At 35.6% G+C, this 19,684-nt stretch overlaps 2 protein-coding genes across 2 annotated transcripts in view; both read left to right on the top strand.

The window, feature by feature from the left end:
• The window catches only part of LOC107568640 (methyltransferase-like protein 22), an 18,692-nt gene extending 17,096 nt beyond the window's left edge, over nt 1-1,596 (top strand). The window contains exons 9-10 of the mRNA XM_016254615.1: nt 475-643; nt 864-1,596. Of these exons, the coding sequence (XP_016110101.1) occupies nt 475-643; nt 864-896 (202 nt within the window). The 3' untranslated portion in view covers nt 897-1,596. The remainder of the gene's footprint in view (nt 1-474; nt 644-863) is intronic.
• Nucleotides 1,597-3,500: 1,904 nt separating this feature from the next.
• LOC107568422 (4-aminobutyrate aminotransferase, mitochondrial-like) overlaps nt 3,501-19,684 on the top strand; it is a 28,943-nt gene continuing 12,759 nt past the window's right edge. The window contains exons 1-5 of the mRNA XM_016254397.1: nt 3,501-3,842; nt 12,804-12,948; nt 13,625-13,722; nt 14,391-14,420; nt 16,061-16,194. Of these exons, the coding sequence (XP_016109883.1) occupies nt 12,879-12,948; nt 13,625-13,722; nt 14,391-14,420; nt 16,061-16,194 (332 nt within the window). The 5' untranslated portion in view covers nt 3,501-3,842; nt 12,804-12,878. The remainder of the gene's footprint in view (nt 3,843-12,803; nt 12,949-13,624; nt 13,723-14,390; nt 14,421-16,060; nt 16,195-19,684) is intronic.

Here is a 19,684-nt window from a genome sequence, read left to right as displayed (position 1 = left end):
ATAAATATATAAAAAGAGTGTGTGTGTATATATATATATATATATATATATATATATATATATATATATATTAAAATAATATAAGGATACGCTAGAAAAATACAGCCACTGTTATGAAAAGTGAGCTATTATATATTTTGTTTGATTTAAAATTATATTTAAATAAAATAAAAATAGTATATAAATAAAATAATTACAATGGGAAAACATTGACGTAATATAGTTAAATATTGGTTTTTAATGCATTTTTAAATAACTTACATTCAAATAAAATAATTATTAAATAAATAAAACAATTAGTATACATTTAGGAAACACATCTGCTTTAATATAATGATATGTTAGCTGTTATATGCAGTTATTCTCAATTTGTCCATAGTCTTAAGAATGATGCTTTCGGGGCTGACAGACCCATGCTAACCAAGAAAAACCTTGACCTTTTGTTCCAGCATGATGTTTTCTGTATTTCTGCAGATTAAATGTCACACTGAGACACATGGACGTGTCCTGTGAAGCATATGATCACTTCCGCCACTGCCTAGACTGGTTACAGCAGATGACAGATGGAAAGATGAATTTCACGGTAGAGCCTGTGAAGAGCTCCTTTCCTCATTTCTTTCAGTATGCAAGGGTGGAACAGCTGGTGAGGAGCACTTGTCTGTGTGTATTTACTCAGTAAATCATTCAATTGTATCTTTGAATATGCATCATATACAATGGTAGTCAATTATTTAGTTTGCTTGTTCCGGTCCCCTCGAGCACGCTCTTGTTACTGCCCTTAGGGGGAGCTGTTGATTCTTGAAGTAGATATTGTGTTCAGATTAACAGCGTTAAACAAATGTTATGTATTCTCTCTTCTGCAGGAACTTTGGAAGGTGACAGCAGAAAGACTTTAATACATAGAACCAAAGGTTATGTTTCCTTTTAACACCAGGATTTGTAATGTTTGCAGAATTAATCTTTGTAATTCCTATTTTACTTAAACATGAAATTCAAAGTCCTTAGTTTGATCATTTGCTTAAAAGTGATTTATTAAAAACGTTATTAAAAAAAGCAAAGGCTTTTCACTTTTCATGTGAAAATTGGTGCTGATGTATGTTTTACTGTGACCTGCTTGAATTTTTAGCGTTAGAAATTGTGGCAAGTTCTTCAAAGGATCATTGGGAGAGACTTTGGGTAAATACTGTTGACATGTTTTATGAAATTTTGAAAACAAACACAGAATGTATTGTTATTGGGGTAGTAGTATATTATTACCTATGCCAAAACTGTGCTTCAGCAAATATACATTTTAAGACACTGACGAGCATCCATAAGTAGATCTGTAGATCTTTGAAGATCTGTGTATTGCCATTAAATGAATTATGCTTTAGCTCACATGTTGGTGGATATATATTTTCTAAATTATTAAAACCGTTTAATGAAAATATGCAGCAACAGAGGTGAAGTGGCTGAATGCTATTGGTTTGTTTCCTTCTCTGAACACTAGAGTGTGCAAGAGTTGAGACAAGAACATGCTCACCTCATAAAGTAGATCTGATCAATATTTCTTGTTTTGAGTGATTGTTCATGAAGCTGTTCAATCTATAAAGGAACCTGGCATGTGAACTTAGTTTGTGGTGTTTCAAAGCACAGTTGGAAGGTAGAGAGCCTGAAAACAATAAAAATGTAATTCAATTAAAATGTAAAATAAACTTAAAATGTAGTTAAACTTGTTGTTACCAATAATGTTGCCTTTAAAGCTTAATGCATGTATTTCCCCCAACCAATTAAATGCTTCTTTGCATTTAAATGCATTTTGTATGTACCTACAACAGTCTTTGTAATATTGTTGTATCCACTCTGACTGTAACATTTACAATTTGGGAAATATGAAGTGCTGACAAAACACTGGTGATGCTTCTTTCCTGGAATTGGTGTTTTTGGACCAGTCTTTTAAGTGAATGAATCATTCTCGTTCACTTTCATACTGGTGAACATGATTTCACCAAGTACAACATGTTCCTGGATCAACATCCTTGTTGATACTGGAACAACATTCCTATCAACCAATCAGAATTGAGGGATACCTTTTCAGGAAAGATCTGTTTTAGGCTTACGATCAGGGTTAGGTGCTTCTACACCTTTGTTAATCAGCTATCATTTCACACTGATTTTAGGAATAAATTATGGGTAAGGTTAGGTTTAGGAGTAGGGATTGGGTTAAGTCTATATTTTTGGACCATTATGTTGATCCAGGATCAACAAAAGGTGTTGACCCAGGAACATGTTGTAGGCTACTTGGTGAAATCACGGTGACCGAACCCCTCATACTACCTACCTCTGAGACTGACAGTAACACGAACCAATAGCATTCAAGCAGGGGGTGTTAAGAAGCATTTAATTGGTTGTGCATACTAAACGAGCATGCCCAGTTCACTTAACGAGTATGCACGAATCACATGCAAACAAAATGAGGGAATGAACATGATTTGATCAGTTATTTTTAAACCTTTATAAAATTATTTCAAATAAAATGCATTATTTTTGGCGTTATTTTGATTAAACATAAGTTAATACAAAATAATTAATGACAAATAATAATTACTGAAATAAAAGTCACGCTTAAATTAAACTTATGAGAGTTTAAGAAAATAAAGAAAATAAATACTGCACATGAAAAAATGCTATAGTAATTTATAGTAAATACTAGTGTTTTTGAACCATAGGCTACTATAGTAATGTGTATTATACTGTATATAATCATAGTATTTACAACACTTTGTTAATGAATGCTAGAGCATACTGTAGTATTAACTGTAATGAACTGATAAACTGTAGTATAATTTAGTTTTTACAGTAAACTGTAGTGTATTGTTGTATAATATACCCTATAGTTGTAGAAAACCTAGTACAGTATTGGGTAAAGTAAATTGTTTATATTACTATAGTTGTTATACTGTATTACCACAGCAATTATAGAATTACCACAACAAATGAATTCTAGTACTTTACTACAGTATGGTTCAAAAACACTATAGTATTTACTATAAATTACTATAGTATTTTTTCATGTAGAGAGTTGTAAGGCATTCCATGTTTAGCTGCATTTACAATTGTAGCCAAAGCTTTTTATGCAGCAGGTTTTTAAATTTGGAATTTCAAAAGGTGTGTGGAATAATTAGTGTGTGAAAACAATATATAGGCTACTATTGTTGTACTTTTATAGCTTGATAAAAGTCATGCTCTGTAACTGAAAACAGTGTTAAAAACTACTCAGCAACAATTTGTGTGATTCTCAAACGCAAGACTCAAAGTACATTTGCAGACATGCACATTTAAAGGGGTCATATGATGCGATTTCAAGTTTTCCTTTCTCTTTGGAGTGTTACAAGCTGATTGTGCATAGCATTTCGGTCTGTTTCGTGAGGAATCGGTTGGACGAATGATTCAATAACTCACTCATATCGCCACCTACTGGCATAAAGATGTAGAATAGAAAGGAACAGCGAATCTTTCTGCTGAACAGCGTTCTTGATTCAAAAGATTCGAGTCACGGAGATGAATCAAAACCAAGACTATTAGACTGGAGCTTCGATTACATTATGGGAGATATGAAGTGCTGACTGCACACAGCTGTGCTCGGTGCAAGGCATCTGACATTTCCGAGAGCAGCAAGGCTCTCTCTATTGGCTGGAGTCGGCGGATCCCCCAGCAAATCCCTCCACTCGCGAAAAAGGCCACTTCAAATGATCTTTTAAAGTCTGTCTGTGTTCCTCGCTCCTGCGCCCATCTCTTTCTTTTTCGTTCTTCCGCCAAGAACCTACTAGATTTCACCTCCTATACAGCAAAAAGGCACAGAGGTGAGTCTTAAAATGTCTTTAAGTATCATTACAGCAGCAGCGAACAGTGTAGCAAACGAGACGCAGCAGCGCTCCCACCGCTAAGCATAAGCATAAGCATGCGGTTTGTTTTAGTAATTCATAATCATAAGTGTATTGCGCATTAGACGTATAGAGGCATCGCTGCAGGAATTTATGCATTGAGCATTAATGCAATAGCGAGCGTGTTTCGTAATGGACGCGTTTCTTATGAAACATTGCAGCGATGTGATACCGTAGAACTGGTCTGCTGCAGCGATTCGATTTCCTCCATACATCTCTCGCTCCAGAACCGTTTGACAGGTCCGACCCAGTCGGAACCGGATACTGTTGCGTCTCCCTTCCACCAGCTGCTTTGTGTGCATCAAGTTTTTCCTCTGCTCTGAGACTGAGCCACCTGTCATTTAAATGCATCGTTTATTGCTTCCCATAATGGATTGAAGCTTTGTTTTGTTTTGTGTGTTTTTTTTTAATACATAACTGCATTTTTGCCCTGTTTTGCAATATTAAAAAGATACATTTCCTCTAGAAACAAAATTGCGAAAGATACTAAGCCTTGTTTTCAGTTATTTTTCTATGTTTTTCTTTGTCTTAAGCATAAACCTCATAAAATGCTGTTAGATTTATACTTAAAAGCACAACATTTAAAAAAAAAAACCTTAAAAGGGGTTAAGACTGAATAAATATGATTATTTTTAACAGTGATGACTTATAGTTGAACCATAATGGATTAATATATAGAACTGTTTGTTTGTCATTTTGTTTCCTAGACTACACTACACTACACTACACTACACTACACTACACTACACTACACTACACTACACTACACCACACCACACCACACCACACCACACCACACCACAGTACACACACCACACCACAGTACACACACCAACACACATACTGTGTTTCTGGCAGAAAGCATGGTTACCGAAGTCAGTTTAAGGGTGTGCTTGCTGTAGATTGTACACACACTTTAAAACTTAAAGATATAGAGCATATATATTTGTAAATTTTGCTATGGATGTGTTGGTTTCTGACACTAGTGATGATTATTTATACATCAGTTCAATATTTACCCCTCAGTCTGTATCGTCTACATACATACTGAACTCTCTATGACTTAAAAAAAATTTAAATTCAGTAAGATTATTTAAAGCTATATATAGTTTGACAACAAACCCAATTTTTCTTCATCAAATATGTTTACTGTTTTACTGTTTACTAGGACATTACTGTTGAATTTCTCCTTTTGAGTTGTGTTTCCTAAACATCCATGTGAAATGTTTACATGTTCAGCTGCGCTTGGTTTATGCTCTGTCATCATGGTAAACATAATTTTAGACTTGTTTGCTCTCTCTCCTGCAATATTATCTTTTAATTGCAGTTGCACACTGGATTCCGCTAAAGGACAATTTATCCTGTGAAAAATATCAATTTATTTTATGGTTAAAAATAAAAATTGGTAGCTGTGGTTGGCAGAACATGGTGACAGTATTTCTGGTATTACAGGATGGAATGGCATTTACCAGTCTACCTAAAGTAACAAAATCTATTTTTTACCTTAAAATGGTATAAAATATCTGATAACAAAAATAGTCTATATAAATAGTTTATATAAACTTTAATCATATGTGTTGTGTTGTGTCATGCAAGGACTTCTGTGACTGTTTGCTGTCTTTACCATAAATTATAGTTATTACTTACCAAAAACATTTATTTAGAGTAATAAAATTAAATATAATGCAATGTTTGCCATTTACAGTTTCCACCATATCAATGATCAAAAATTACAAAAATTGTAATTACAAAAATTAGTTTTAAGTTACAGTAAGTTTTACAGCGCAATGCTTGATTGACAAATCACCTGCTTATCAATTGAATTGTGGAGCAGGTTTGCGGGAATGCTTAATGTTTTTAGAAGGCACATTTAGGTTGACAGTGTACATGTAAAGACAATGAATAGTGTTTATTACTTGTGACACAGTTTGGCTGTTATTCATAGCAACCTCCCATCTGATGGTGAGAATCACATATCTTTGCCCAGTTTTTAAGATGCATTTGTAATTAACCCTGCAGTACTGTCTGTCATGCTATATTTTAAATGAATCAGCCGTGCAATTCTTATTATTGAGGTATTGATAGGCATGCATAAAACATGGCCAATTGCTTTTTAACTAGGATTTATCCTTTTAATAGCACCGCAGTTTACCCTACTGAGGTTGATCTGTCATCCAGACAAGAAAGACAGCCAGTAGTACAACTGTTTTCCTCAGCTGGTTCCCTTGGCAACTGTCTTGCAGTATTTAGCCGTTTGGAGAGGTTTTAATAGGCTGTTTAAATCATGCAGAGGGGAATTGGTGTAATGAAGTTTACCAATAGGCTTTAACGGGGTTAGAGATGAGCATTATGCCCAATGAACCGTGCTCATATCCTCCACTGACAGCTCAGTGTCTTTAGCCAGCTCAATGTTATCACTAGCCAACGATCAAAGTTCATTTTGTGCTAAATATCTGATCAGGATTATGATGATGATTTCTCAAAGCAAGCGATCTTTTTTTTTATTTTTTATTATGATCAGTTAAAGATTAGTCAATCACGTTTTTGTCATCTCTGAAGTTTGAAAATGAGCTGTATTGAGGATGTAGACGCTTTCATGTCTTGTTGCATACTGCTACTGATGTTATCTGGCTCCTTCAGCGAGGGGAGTCGCTCACAAGGCTGTGTTACGTAACACCAGAAAATTAGCATTTAAAAAATGGCTTCGCGTTTGGTGCTGTTGCTCATTGCTCTCTTGGGCCGCTAGCTTTAGTTCACACTCTGAGCTGAGAGAAAGAGGAGCAGGGGGATTGGTGGCGGCTTGGAGTTGTGTAATCCAGCACAGACGGCTATTGTTGGCTTTGAAATGGTCCCCCAGCACAGTGACCACGCGGAGACCCCTGATGAATATTGATTAGCTGCGCTGGCGTTGAAAGAGAATGAAATGTGATGTGAGCAAAGAGTGTCGGTTTGATTTTTATACTGAAAATAAGCAGATAAATGAAAGCTCATGTAATGTTTTTAAAGGACCTTGAAGGTGGTGGTGGATTTCCAGTGTTTTTATTGCCTGTACAGTCCTCTCTCATATTATCATCAGGGATCAATACAAATTATTTTTGTTTCTTTGAGGTTGTTTGGTCAGCCAGTTGTTCAAATGTATCTTTTATTATTTAAACATTTATTACTTTCATTTAAACGGCTTTATTTGCTTTTGATTTGCAATAACTGCTAGACATTACTAGAAATACAGCTATAATCTATATGATGTTCAATAACCGATTCATAAAAATGCATAAACACACTCTTAAGCTGGAAAACAATGTATGATCAACAATGTTTATGACTTTCATCTTCTCACAAACCATTTTTCAACAAATTTCAAGAAATCCACATCTGTGTTGGCCAGCTTGACGGCATTATGTCACAGAAAGAATAAAAAAAATTTATATAAATTTTCATAAAAACACAGGATTTTTTACATTTATTAAAAAAATTAAAGTAACAGTTTGAATTAAATTGCTCAAAAGCAAATGTAAAGATATTTACAATGTTACATTATTTCTGCTTCAAAGACATGCTGTTCTTGAAAAATGTATTGTGCTGCTTATTGTGCTTAATGTATTGGTGGAAATCACAACTGTTTTCAACTTTGATCATAGTTATTAGAATAATAGAAATGTTACTTGAACATCATATCAGAATGTTTTCTGAAGGATCATGTGACACTGAAGACTGCTAAAAAATTCAGCTTTGCATCACAGGAAAAAAATTAAAAATTAAAAATATATTCAAATAGAAAATGTCTAGGCCTATTTTGCACTGACTGACAGTGTCCAGACTGCATTAAACTTGGGCATGAAGCTGACCCACGATACTTTGACAATAAATCATTTCAAAGATGTATCCACACTCTTTTTCCGTCAGCATTCACTGTCACTCTCAGTCAATGAAATAGAATTAGTCCCTATCACTCGAGAAGGGAAAATCAGCTCCATCAGTCAAGTTGTCGTCCCCGGCTCTTTAACCCATTTTGCTTGCTGGATCCTCACCGGCGCATGACAACAGGCTTGTGTAACACATATTTTCAGAACCAGTTCTAACCGGTCGATGAGCCGTTGGGGTGCTTCTGAGAGACGGAGTGTCTGGATTTTTCTTGATTCTGCCGCTTCGATTGCGTAAGCGTCCTCCGATCTGGAGCACATGAGAGATGCACTTTCTGCTTCTCCTCTCCTGCACATGAATAAAGATGCCGTGGATCCGCTCCAATGTCCAGCGGGCGGCCAATTCTTCCTTCTGAATTGATTCCTCTGGACAAGCAAACACATAAGACTAGTTTCCTTTCAGTAGAGCAGGAAGACTGATTCTCAGCTTTCCGGTGTCCAGGCTGTGACAGAAACATACGCCATGACATTTAAACTAAGGAGGAACAATACTGGTAAAAAAACAAAACAAGGTGTTTAATTCAGCCAAGAACATTTTGTGCATAATAATTGCATGCCGTCAGCATGCTGCTCCTTTCCTAAGCGTATGTTCACTCATTATGAGAGCTGAAGATATGTTGGGATTCCCTCAGGCATTGGCTTTTCCCTTAGGCAGGACTATTCGTCCCAATTAATCTTAGCGCTAAAGTGTGACCGAGTGAGCTCGGGTGAGCTTCCCTGAACCCTGTGCCTGTTGGGAAGGTTTAACGGTACTTGAAAGTCACAGCGTTAGTCAACTGTCTGCTGCCCCCAGCCTTGTCCTCACAAGACTCTCCAGCCCAAGAAACGACTGCGACGGTTCCACAGTGCAAAAAGATCATCTGAGGGCCAGTGAGCGTCCAAGCCATGTTGTGATTAACACCAATTAACCGTTCTTTAATTAAGAGGCGTGATGGCCGACTGTCAGGACCACTGGAGTAGGGGAGGATTGATGGGCATGGCTGAACCTGCTGCTCAGAGAAAAGAAGAACTGTCTGTGGTACTGATCCCAGGACTGTCACTTTGCAGACTGTAAGATTTGCTCCCATCTGGTTGTTAATCAGTTTCTGATTAAATTTTTTTAGCACAAAGGCGTAAATGGTGATGTTAAAATACTTCCTTCTGTCCCAAATGAATATGCAGAGACAGCTATTTGTAGAGACAAGCTGTTTGTAGGTTCTCTGAATATTTTGAACACAGTGACACTGTGGTGCTATCTGAACATTGCTCAGATTGTTTGAGCCAGTGTATCATCATTTCATCCAGTGGGTTGAGTTTGGGGCAGAATTATCTGTTTGTCTGACTAATGTCAAATTTCTAGATGATATATTGTATATAAGATTTTTTATTTATCTCTTTTAATTTCATTTTTTAATTAAATTTAAAATCGAAATTTTTTTAGCCATTATTTTATTTTTTTAATTCGCTGTTTATATTATTTATATTATTTCTGTGGTATTTTATAAAAATCATCAAAGTAATTTGTATTATTTTATATTATAAAATACAGAAAAAATTAAAAATGTGATTTTTTTTTGGTGGTGATATATATATATATATATATATATATATATATATATATAAAGAGCTTGGTTCCAAAACGCGATAAATGCCATAAAAAATTGAGTTTCCGCCAAAATCGGTATTGTATCTGGTCGTTATTGAAAAGTCAATTTTTAATTTTACGCAAAATGCGATATCCGCCAAGTTATTCTGTCATGTTTTTCCCTTTTTTTCCAAACCGCGACAAACGCCAGTCTTCCTTTTCTGCAGAATGCGATATATCCGCTCAACCAATCACAGTGCACCATTCCACGCACTCTTATCAACCTACAAACAGCTTGTCTCTACAAATAGCTGTACAAATAGCTTTGAATACACCCGGCATCCTAGTTTTCCTCATCTATTTTGTACTTTGTGATCAACAAACAAACAAAAAAATTAGGGCTGCATGATAAATCACATGTGATTATGCGCATCTCATCAGTAAAGCCGGTTCTGTGAACAGTAAATCTCCATCACGTGCTTTCAGATGGAGTGGCATTTAATACACAGCCGTATATCACCACAATATCGCGTTCATAATCCCAGATGAGTCGCATTCGATTATGAACGCGATATTGCGTAGCTTGTCAGTGTAAGTGTTTTTATTTATGCCATTAATGTTTTTGTTAATACAGCGTATAGCACTAGTCAACTAAATTAATGTAACATGGCAAAGATGAATGCATTTTTGGAAGTTGAAGGTAAGGGAAATATAATTTTGAAATTTCTGTGGTTTAATGTGATATTGTTGTTCATGTATGTTCATGATGAAATTTTCTTTTATTGTTGTAATTAATTTATAGCATTAACAAGATGACCCGTTGAATTCTTTTTGGGAGAGATGACTGATTGAATGTATTTTTAGTCCAGTGCCTGCATATAAGATTAGTATTGACCAAGTTCAGAGGGTATCATATGTGGATCAATTTACTATGTTGTGTAGTTGTGTATTTTTCAATATGAAAAATACTTTTATATTGATTCAATGGATTTATTGCATTTAAAAAAAAAAAGAAAAAAAAAAAAAAAAAAAGGATTTATTGCATTTTGGGGGGGAAATAATAAAATATTATAATAAATCTTTAAAAATCTAAATCTGGATTTGAATTTTTAATGTTATTATAACCTAAAGATGCTATGTGAAAGTTTGAAACAGAATATAGTGGTTTTCATCTTGCCACTTTCTTGGTAAAGAAATTTTTTTTTTACACAAATTAATCAAAATGGATTTATAGCGTTTTGAAACCAAACTCTTCATATATATATATATGTATGTGTATGTATATATATATATATACTGTAATATATAGTTTTTATGTAGTTTATACCGTTTTTATTTTATATAAAGCATTATTTTACCATTTGTCATGAGCTGAACTCAAAGATCTAAGACTTTTTCTATGTACACAAAAGGCCTATTTCTCTCAAATATTGTTCACAAATCTGTCTAAATCTGTGTTAGTGAGCACTTCTGCTTTGCCGAGATAATCCATCCACCTCACAGGTGTGGCATATCAGGATGCTGATTAGACAGCATAATTATTGCACAGGTGTGCCTTAGGCTGGCCACAATAAAAGGCCACTCTAAAAACTCTTATCAACCTACAAACAGCTTGTCTCTACAAATAGCTGTACAAATAGCTTTGAATACACCCGGCATCCTAGTTTTCCTCATCTATTTTGTACTTTGTGATCAACAAACAAACAAAAAAATTAGGGCTGCATGATAAATCACATGTGATTATGCGCATCTCATCAGTAAAGCCGGTTCTGTGAACAGTAAATCTCCATCACGTGCTTTCAGATGGAGTGGCATTTAATACACAGCCGTATATCACCACAATATCGCGTTCATAATCCCAGATGAGTCGCATTCGATTATGAACGCGATATTGCGTAGCTTGTCAGTGTAAGTGTTTTTATTTATGCCATTAATGTTTTTGTTAATACAGCGTATAGCACTAGTCAACTAAATTAATGTAACATGGCAAAGATGAATGCATTTTTGGAAGTTGAAGGTAAGGGAAATATAATTTTGAAATTTCTGTGGTTTAATGTGATATTGTTGTTCATGTATGTTCATGATGAAATTTTCTTTTATTGTTGTAATTAATTTATAGCATTAACAAGATGACCCGTTGAATTCTTTTTGGGAGAGATGACTGATTGAATGTATTTTTAGTCCAGTGCCTGCATATAAGATTAGTATTGACCAAGTTCAGAGGGTATCATATGTGGATCAATTTACTATGTTGTGTATTTTCAACAGTTTGAAAATAATAAAATTTTATAATAAATCTTTAAAAATCTAAATCTGGATTTGAATTTTTAATGTTATTATAACCTAAAGATGCTATGTGAAAGTTTGAAACAGAATATAGTGGTTTTCATCTTGCCACTTTCTTGGTAAAGAAATTTTTTTTTTACACAAATTAATCAAAATGGATTTATAGCGTTTTGAAACCAAACTCTTCATATATATATATATGTATGTGTATGTATATATATATATATACTGTAATATATAGTTTTTATGTAGTTTATACCGTTTTTATTTTATATAAAGCATTATTTTACCATTTGTCATGAGCTGAACTCAAAGATCTAAGACTTTTTCTATGTACACAAAAGGCCTATTTCTCTCAAATATTGTTCACAAATCTGTCTAAATCTGTGTTAGTGAGCACTTCTGCTTTGCCGAGATAATCCATCCACCTCACATATATATATATATATATACATATACACTGCCTTTCAAAAGTTTGGGATCAGTAAGACTTGTAATGTTTTTTAAAGAAGTCTCTTATGCTCATCAAGGCTGCATTTATTTGAACAAAAATACAGAAAAAATAAACAGTAATATTGCAAAATGTTATTACAATATAAAATAATGGCTTCTATTTTAATATACTTTTCTTTGATGCAAAGCTGAAAAAAAATAATAATAACAACATAAAAGTGAGTAAAATGTGTTGGTTTTGTATATGTTGTTTTTGCTATTGTAACTTTAAGACCTCTGTGTGTCTTAACACTGTGATTGGCTAAGCTCTGGCAAGATGAGTTACTTAATACTAATGATATGTATATGTAGGTGGTGATATGTTTAAGTGATCATGGTTCTGATATCACAACCACAAAGGTGTCTGAAATACTGTTTTGGTAGTTTAAGAAATCCAGAAGTATATAGAGTAGTATAATTAAATAGTATGTTAAACTTTTGTATTTCCAAAGATCAAAGGAATTCCTTTAATGTCACATACAATTGTAAATATCATGACCTGGAGATTGTATTATCTACCAGAACGTCTTTGATTGTGACATTTTCGTAATCCATATATTCCGGCTTCCCACTCCCTGGAACTCCCTGTATCTTATCTCTGTCTTTGTCTTTCCTCAGGTGAAGTGAAAGGCAGGTGCTGTGTGCTGTCTCTCTCTCTCTCTCTCTTCATCTCTGTCTCGGTGAGTGCTACACATGGCTTCCTCACTCCTGACCCGCCAGCTGGCCATCTCCCTTCAGCATAACCTGCGTCTCGCCGCTCCAGGTAAAAATACCACGGAGAGATGGAGGACTAAGATACCCTCCGGTCTAAAAAGCTGGTTTAACTTCCCGGTCAGATAGAGGACAGAGACTGTAATGTTCTCAACCTACCAGTGACCCTCAAAAAGAGCTGGAGTTGTCACAGAGACTTTATCGAAGTGATGCAACTCCACGCTCAGCTTAGGAAGTGAGACGCTTCCTTTAAAATGATAATGATGTGCGGTTATGGAACCGAATGTTGAGAGGGATGCAGTTCAAAGTTTCCTAACCATGTAAATGAGTTACTGGGATCTGGTTTTGTCCAGCTTTGGCTAGTGAATTCTGCATTCGTAGAAAAGTCTGTGCATGTCTCGTCCTTCAGTGGCTGGTCACGCTGATTCAATCCTGCCAGCGTTCTTCATTAATCAGTAGCTCAGTAGTGAGACGTCCCATTCACTTCTGTAAACTTGTGTATCCCCTCAAGGGGTTACTACTGTTCAAATATGGCTATAAAAGACTGGCTGTTTAGATGTATTCGTTGACCACTGTTCAAATATACTGCAAAAGTACAAAAGGTCTTACAGAGTTCAGTTGGTTAATTACTTTGAGATGCATGAATGCATTACTAAGCATTTTTAGGAAGTTACTTTCACAGAAACTGACTCAACCTTTCATAATTCATAATTTCAATTTTGCATTAGGTTCCAGATATGTCAGCAAAACTGCCACAAAGACAGTTTCAGAGTTTGAATATGACGCCCCATCCATGAAAACTGCTGTGCCAGGTCCAAAGTCCCAGGTACACTCTCAGCATTTTGACACTTTTGCCATGAGGTTTGTCACTTGATTGCTGTGTGATATGACTCTGTAGGAAATAAAAAAAAATTATTATTTATTGGTATTTTACTGTAGGCTCCTTATATAAAAATCAAAAGTTTGGACACCCATGCTACTTATGACTTTTTTCCCGTTTTTCAAAATAAATAAGAATGAACACAAATGGAAGAAATCACACTTTGCTTTGATAACACCCTTTTTACACACACACATTTTCACAACCTCATTCATGAAGTGCATCCTGATCAAATTTCCAAACAGTACTGAAGGAGTTCCCATGTTTGCCTGACACCTGTTGGCCCTTTCCCTTCTCTATCCAGTCCAAAACAAGAAAGAAAGAAAAAAATAGAATTTTACAAATTTTAAGTCAAGTCAAGTCTCCATTATTTATATAGCACTTTTTACATTGCAGGTTGTGTCAAAGCAGATTTACAGTATTAAACAGGGAAATAGTGTCGCCTCTGGCCAGACGAAACCAGCAGTTTATTTCTTAAAGCTTAAGCACTTAAGCATAAGCATATTTCAAATCATAAGATAATTCATTTGTGTCCAATCTTTGTGTGTTTGAAGCATCTTTCAATAATGCTGCAGAACAGAATGACTAATAGGTTAATTTCTGTCATTCAATAGGAGCTGCTGAGACAACTCGGAGAGATTCAGGTGAGATAGACATGGAAACGAACTTTGATGTTTGCTCAGTCAGTACACACAAATGTACCTTTACAAACTTGTGTTATGCAATTAGATTGAGGTCTTACAGATTCTGTAAATGCAGTTTGTTACATTGCCAGTGCCGATCAGGTGCCGTTCTTTTAATGATTCAAGTATAATGAGTCACTTTTCCAGACAGTACCATACAAAACGAACAACTACATGAGAAACATTAACAGCAGTAAAGCTAAAGTGTGACAGCCTTCTGATGTGACATCCAGCCATATTTCAGCCTGCCTGGATGTCTTCTGCTTATTGAGTGATGAATGTATTTCGGGCCATAATTTATCTGAGAGCCGTCACAGTCTTCTGACCGCTTTGCTGTGGATGAGCACATAGATGTGAGCTGACAGGCATCGATGAAGCTAATATCACAGATTCGCTTCACCGCGGCTCCTGTGCGTGTCGTCCCCCGCACGAGAGCAGACATAAGAAGAGTCATAAGATGGGCTAAAAATAGATGCTGCATCAGGTTCAAAGCTACACAGGGGGAAAAGGCACTTTCATTAGATAAAGCACCGCTGCTCACAATTTTGCGGTAATAAGTCACAGTGCGAATCATGATATCTTCTGCTTTTTTCAGTTGTACTGTGCATGTGAGGAATAGTTAAAGGAATAGTTCACGCAAAAATGAAAATTAGCTGAAAATGTACTTAGGTCATTCAAGATGTCAATGAGTTTATTTATTCATCAGAACAGATTTGTAGAAATTTAGCATTACATCACTTGCTCACCAATGGATCCTTTGCAGTGAATGGGTGCCGTCAGAAACAAGAGTCCAAACAGCTGATAAAAGCATCACAATAATCCACAACACTCCTGTGCATCAGTTAACATCTTGTGAAGCTGCGTGTTTGTGAGAAACTTATCTATAAAGACGTTTTAACTTTAAATAGTTGCTTCCAGACAAAGTACGAGTCTTCTATTCATAATATTGCCCAGTTAAAAAAATCATCCCATCTGAATCAGCAGAGAAATATGCACAGATTAAGCACTGTTTATAATTGATTACAGTCTAAAATAGTTATAAATAAATACATTGGTGGATTTTGGTGTGAAAGAATAACAGTTGATTGGCTTTTTTTTTTTTTACTGAATATTAATATGGATTCTGGACTGGTATTTTGGCCCGAAGCGGCATTTTAAAGTTAAAATGCTTTAATGATGGATTTGTTTCTCACAAACACAATTTTTCACTTCTCAAGAAGTTAATTGGTGAACTGGAGTTATGTGGATTACTTGTGGATTTTTGTAATGTTTTTATCAGCAGCTGATGTAATGCTGATGTAAATTTGATGTAAACCTGATGTACATTTTCCAATTTTCTACACCTTGGATTCCCTGAGGGTGAGAAAGGTTTCCCAATTTTAATTTTTTTGGTGAACTATTCCTTTAAAGAGAATATATTTTACATTTTTGTGGGATTAAGTTTTGTTTTTCTGATGTTCAGCTCCTTCAGCCATTCACTGACTTGAAGGTGATGCCCTGCCAAAAACATAAATAAATAGTAATAACAATATCAGGTATGCAGATGGAGCACAAATCACCTTGATAGCAACATTCAGCTCTGCTTGTCTCCTGGTCTGCAGAATGTTGGAGCGATTCATTTCTTCTGCAACTATGAGGAGAGCAGGGGAAACTACCTGGTGGACGTGGACGGCAACCGAATGCTGGACGTGTACACACAAATCTCCTCCATCCCCATCGGTGAGCTCAGCCAATAAGCAGATCCCTTTTACAACACACTGACGCATCTAAAACAGGAAAGCAGACATCTTTAAATGAATGTTGTTGTCAGTTAGTACTGGCTTTTATTTAGTGTCAGGGGTATTTTGTGCCACTTGAAGGGATAGTTTACCCAGATAAACCCATTAATTTACCCTCATGTCGTTCCAAACATGTATGATTAGACTTTTTTTATGTGTAATTAAATTTTTTATATTTCTGTATAGCTAAATGAAAATGGGAAGTGTTGCCTTTGCGATTAATTTAAATAAAGTATTACATGAAAAAGCTTTATTTTAGTTAATACATTTTGTTTTTAATATTTTTAGTTAAAGGGGTCCTATTATGCTTTTTCACTTTTTCAACTTTAGTTAGTCTGTAATGTTGCTGTTTGAGCATAAAAAATATCTGCAAAGTTACAGCTCAAAGTCCACTTCAAAAGGAGATATTTTATTTAACAGAAATCACTTTTCAAAAACTACAATGAACGACTCGTTTGGACTACAACGCATATATTCCGGAATTTGTGATATCACAAATATCGACCAATGGGACGAGACCTGGTTGAGCTGCACTAGAGAAGGCAACGAGTGTTATCACTATGCCAGAGACACGCTAGCTTTCCCAAGGCAGACGAACTTAAGAGTGGTTACAATCATCCGGGTTTAAATCGCGCTCAAATTGATTTGATTTTGACGCAATATTTACGCTGAAGCTGGCAGGTGCTATGGTAAGGGGCATGACATTTCCCGACCAGGTGCCGAGTGCTGCCAATCACAACACACACTGGCCCAGCTAACCAATCACAGCACACACTGGCCCAGCTAACCAATCACAGCACATTTTGTATTTCAGAAGGCGGGCTTTCATTTGATACAGGAACTATTCGAGCTGTTCATGCCAGACTGGGGAGAAAGGTGTTGTAATAATGTAAAATATGTGAAAAATTATGTGTTTTTCAAGCAAGCTAGTATGAGAGCCTGTTCTAGTACACCCCCAAAACAAAATCAAGATTTTGTAAAAGAGCATAATAGGACCCCTTTAAGTATTATATATATATATACAGTATAGTATAACTATGTTCAGTAAATGTGAGCAGTGTCCTGTGGCTTTGCATGAAGGCACGTTTGTTGTGGATGATTAAAAGTGAGTGACCGGTTCTGAGGACTTCCTGTGAGGATTGCCGGATTATGGATACAACAAACAGACCTGAGAGGCAGAAAGAGCGCCTTTCCTCTGTCTGCATGCTATTGGTTTGGTCCGTTAGCTTACTTGCATTTAATCAGCCTCAACAAATTGAGTGAAGCTACTGTCTCTCGCTCTCAGAGATGTCTTCAGGTGATGACTCAGATTTAATGAGCTTTGATTTCCCTCACACTTGCTGCTCCAGTATCATTTCGACGGAAGTGCATTATGGGATATTTTAGTTACATTAGTGTACAACCCCCAGTCTCCCACAGCATTCACAATGACAGACACATGCATACAGAAGGGATGTAACATTTTCTTCTTGACCACTGAAGCAGCAAGAGAAATTAGTTTGTTTCCTTCATGCATAACGTCAACATAACTGCAATCTTCTTGTGCTATTACTTAATGTTTTACTTAAAATTTTATATCTAGAGCTCTCTGTGATCCTGGATCAGCCACTGGACAGATTTAGTCGTCAGTCTGCAAAACAGATAACTCTGCCACTTTTGACATCTGACAAAAATGAGAATATTTTCAGATAACTGAAACAGTGGGTGGAGTGTTAAGCTAGTCTGTACTTGCTTGTCAAGAGTTCATGTGAATGTTTTTCCTTTTCTGCAGTACATTTTGTACTCTGTGTAGGTATAGGACATTAAAGGGTTAGTTAATCTTTTTTCTTCTTTCAGACAATCCAGTCGGAGTTATATAAAAAATTGTCTTTGATCTTTCAAGCTGTTTAATGCCACTCAGTGGGTGTTGCATGCATCGGTCCAAAAGAAGTTAAATAAAAAGCGCCCATCCATTAAAAAAAAAGTGTCTCACACGGCTCCGGGGGGTGAACAAAGACCTTCTGTAGCAAATGGATGCGTTTTTGTAAGAAAAATATCCATATTCAAAACGTAATAATCACTTTAATGTAGCTTGCACCAACAGTTGTACACAGAAGCAGTTCCGGGAGCATGACGTATGAGTTCAGTGTTGCGCATGCGCCGGTGAGTTTCGTGAAAACCAACATTTGTTTACAGGATCAAAGGAAGCAAAGTTTCCTTACTTTAGCAAAGGAAAACCAGTCTCCTCTTGGCTTATATCGAAATCCTTCAACATTCTTCTTTACAAATCCTAGTTTTGTACTTCTAATTAGTGACCGTTGTTTTGTTTTGATCTCTCCGCTGCGTTTCTGCGTTGTCACTTCTGAGCGGCGCATGCGCAAAGCTGACCTCATACGTCATCCGCCCGGAACTGCTTCCGTTTACAAAAGTGAGCGCAAGCTACATTAAAGTGATTATTACCTTTTTAAATATGGATATTTTTCTTACAAAAACGCATCGATTCGCTACAGAAGGCCTTTGTTCACCCCCCGGAGCCGTGTGAGACACTTTTTTTTTTTGAATGGATGGGCGCTTTTTATTTCACTTCTTTTGAAAAGTCACTTCTGTTTAAACAGCTTGAAAGATCAAAGACCATTTTTAATATGACTCTGACTGGATTCGTCTGAAAGAAGAAAGTCTTATACACCTAGGATGACTTGAGGGTGAGTAATTTATGGGCTAATTTTCATTTTTGGGTGAACTAACCTTTAATATGCATGTAGTATATGTATAATTAAAGGAAGTATTTCTATTAAAAGATATAAAAGATTTTCAGAAATGTGCTCAGGCATTTAAACTCTTTTTTTTTAGATTATTACTTGATAGTTTACTCTATGGCAATAAAATCATAAAGATGGATCTCAACATGATGTAAATAAGAAAGCTAAAGAGATAAAGTTCACCATTTTTATATTTTTGTAACCTTTTTAAGTTTTGATAATAGAAATTACTTGATCAATTTATATAACTTTAGTTTTTTTAAATGGAATAGACTAATACCACAAAACATAATTATGGTAATAGCTTGGTAAGTTGGTAGTAAATTTACAAATAAAAAATATTAATTATATACATTTTAGTTTGTTCTAAGAAAACATGTATTGTTTGAAATATGTTGATATGTTGATAGGGGAAAAAATGAAGAAACCGTGAAAACTTGTCCAGGCCAGAAATGGCAACAGCCATTTAAACCAAAGTTTATGATTTAAAATTCATCCCTATCTTCACTTGTTTGTGATTAGGCATCTAACAGTATAAAAATGTCCTATCGCGATAATTGCCAAAACACAGTATTTATAACAGTATTAAATTGCAAACTTAATAATAAAATGAAGTGACATGTGGCCAAGTATGGTGACCCATATTTGGAATTAGTGCTCTGCATTTAACCCATCCAAAGTGTACACACACAGCAGTGAACACACACAC

Source organism: Sinocyclocheilus grahami, unplaced genomic scaffold (genome assembly GCF_001515645.1).
Source record: "Sinocyclocheilus grahami isolate Dianchi unplaced genomic scaffold, SAMN03320097.WGS_v1.1 scaffold27.1, whole genome shotgun sequence".
Classification (NCBI taxonomy): domain Eukaryota; kingdom Metazoa; phylum Chordata; class Actinopteri; order Cypriniformes; family Cyprinidae; genus Sinocyclocheilus; species Sinocyclocheilus grahami.
Note: the sequence above shows the minus strand (reverse complement) of the source record. Positions and strands in the feature narration are given on the sequence as shown.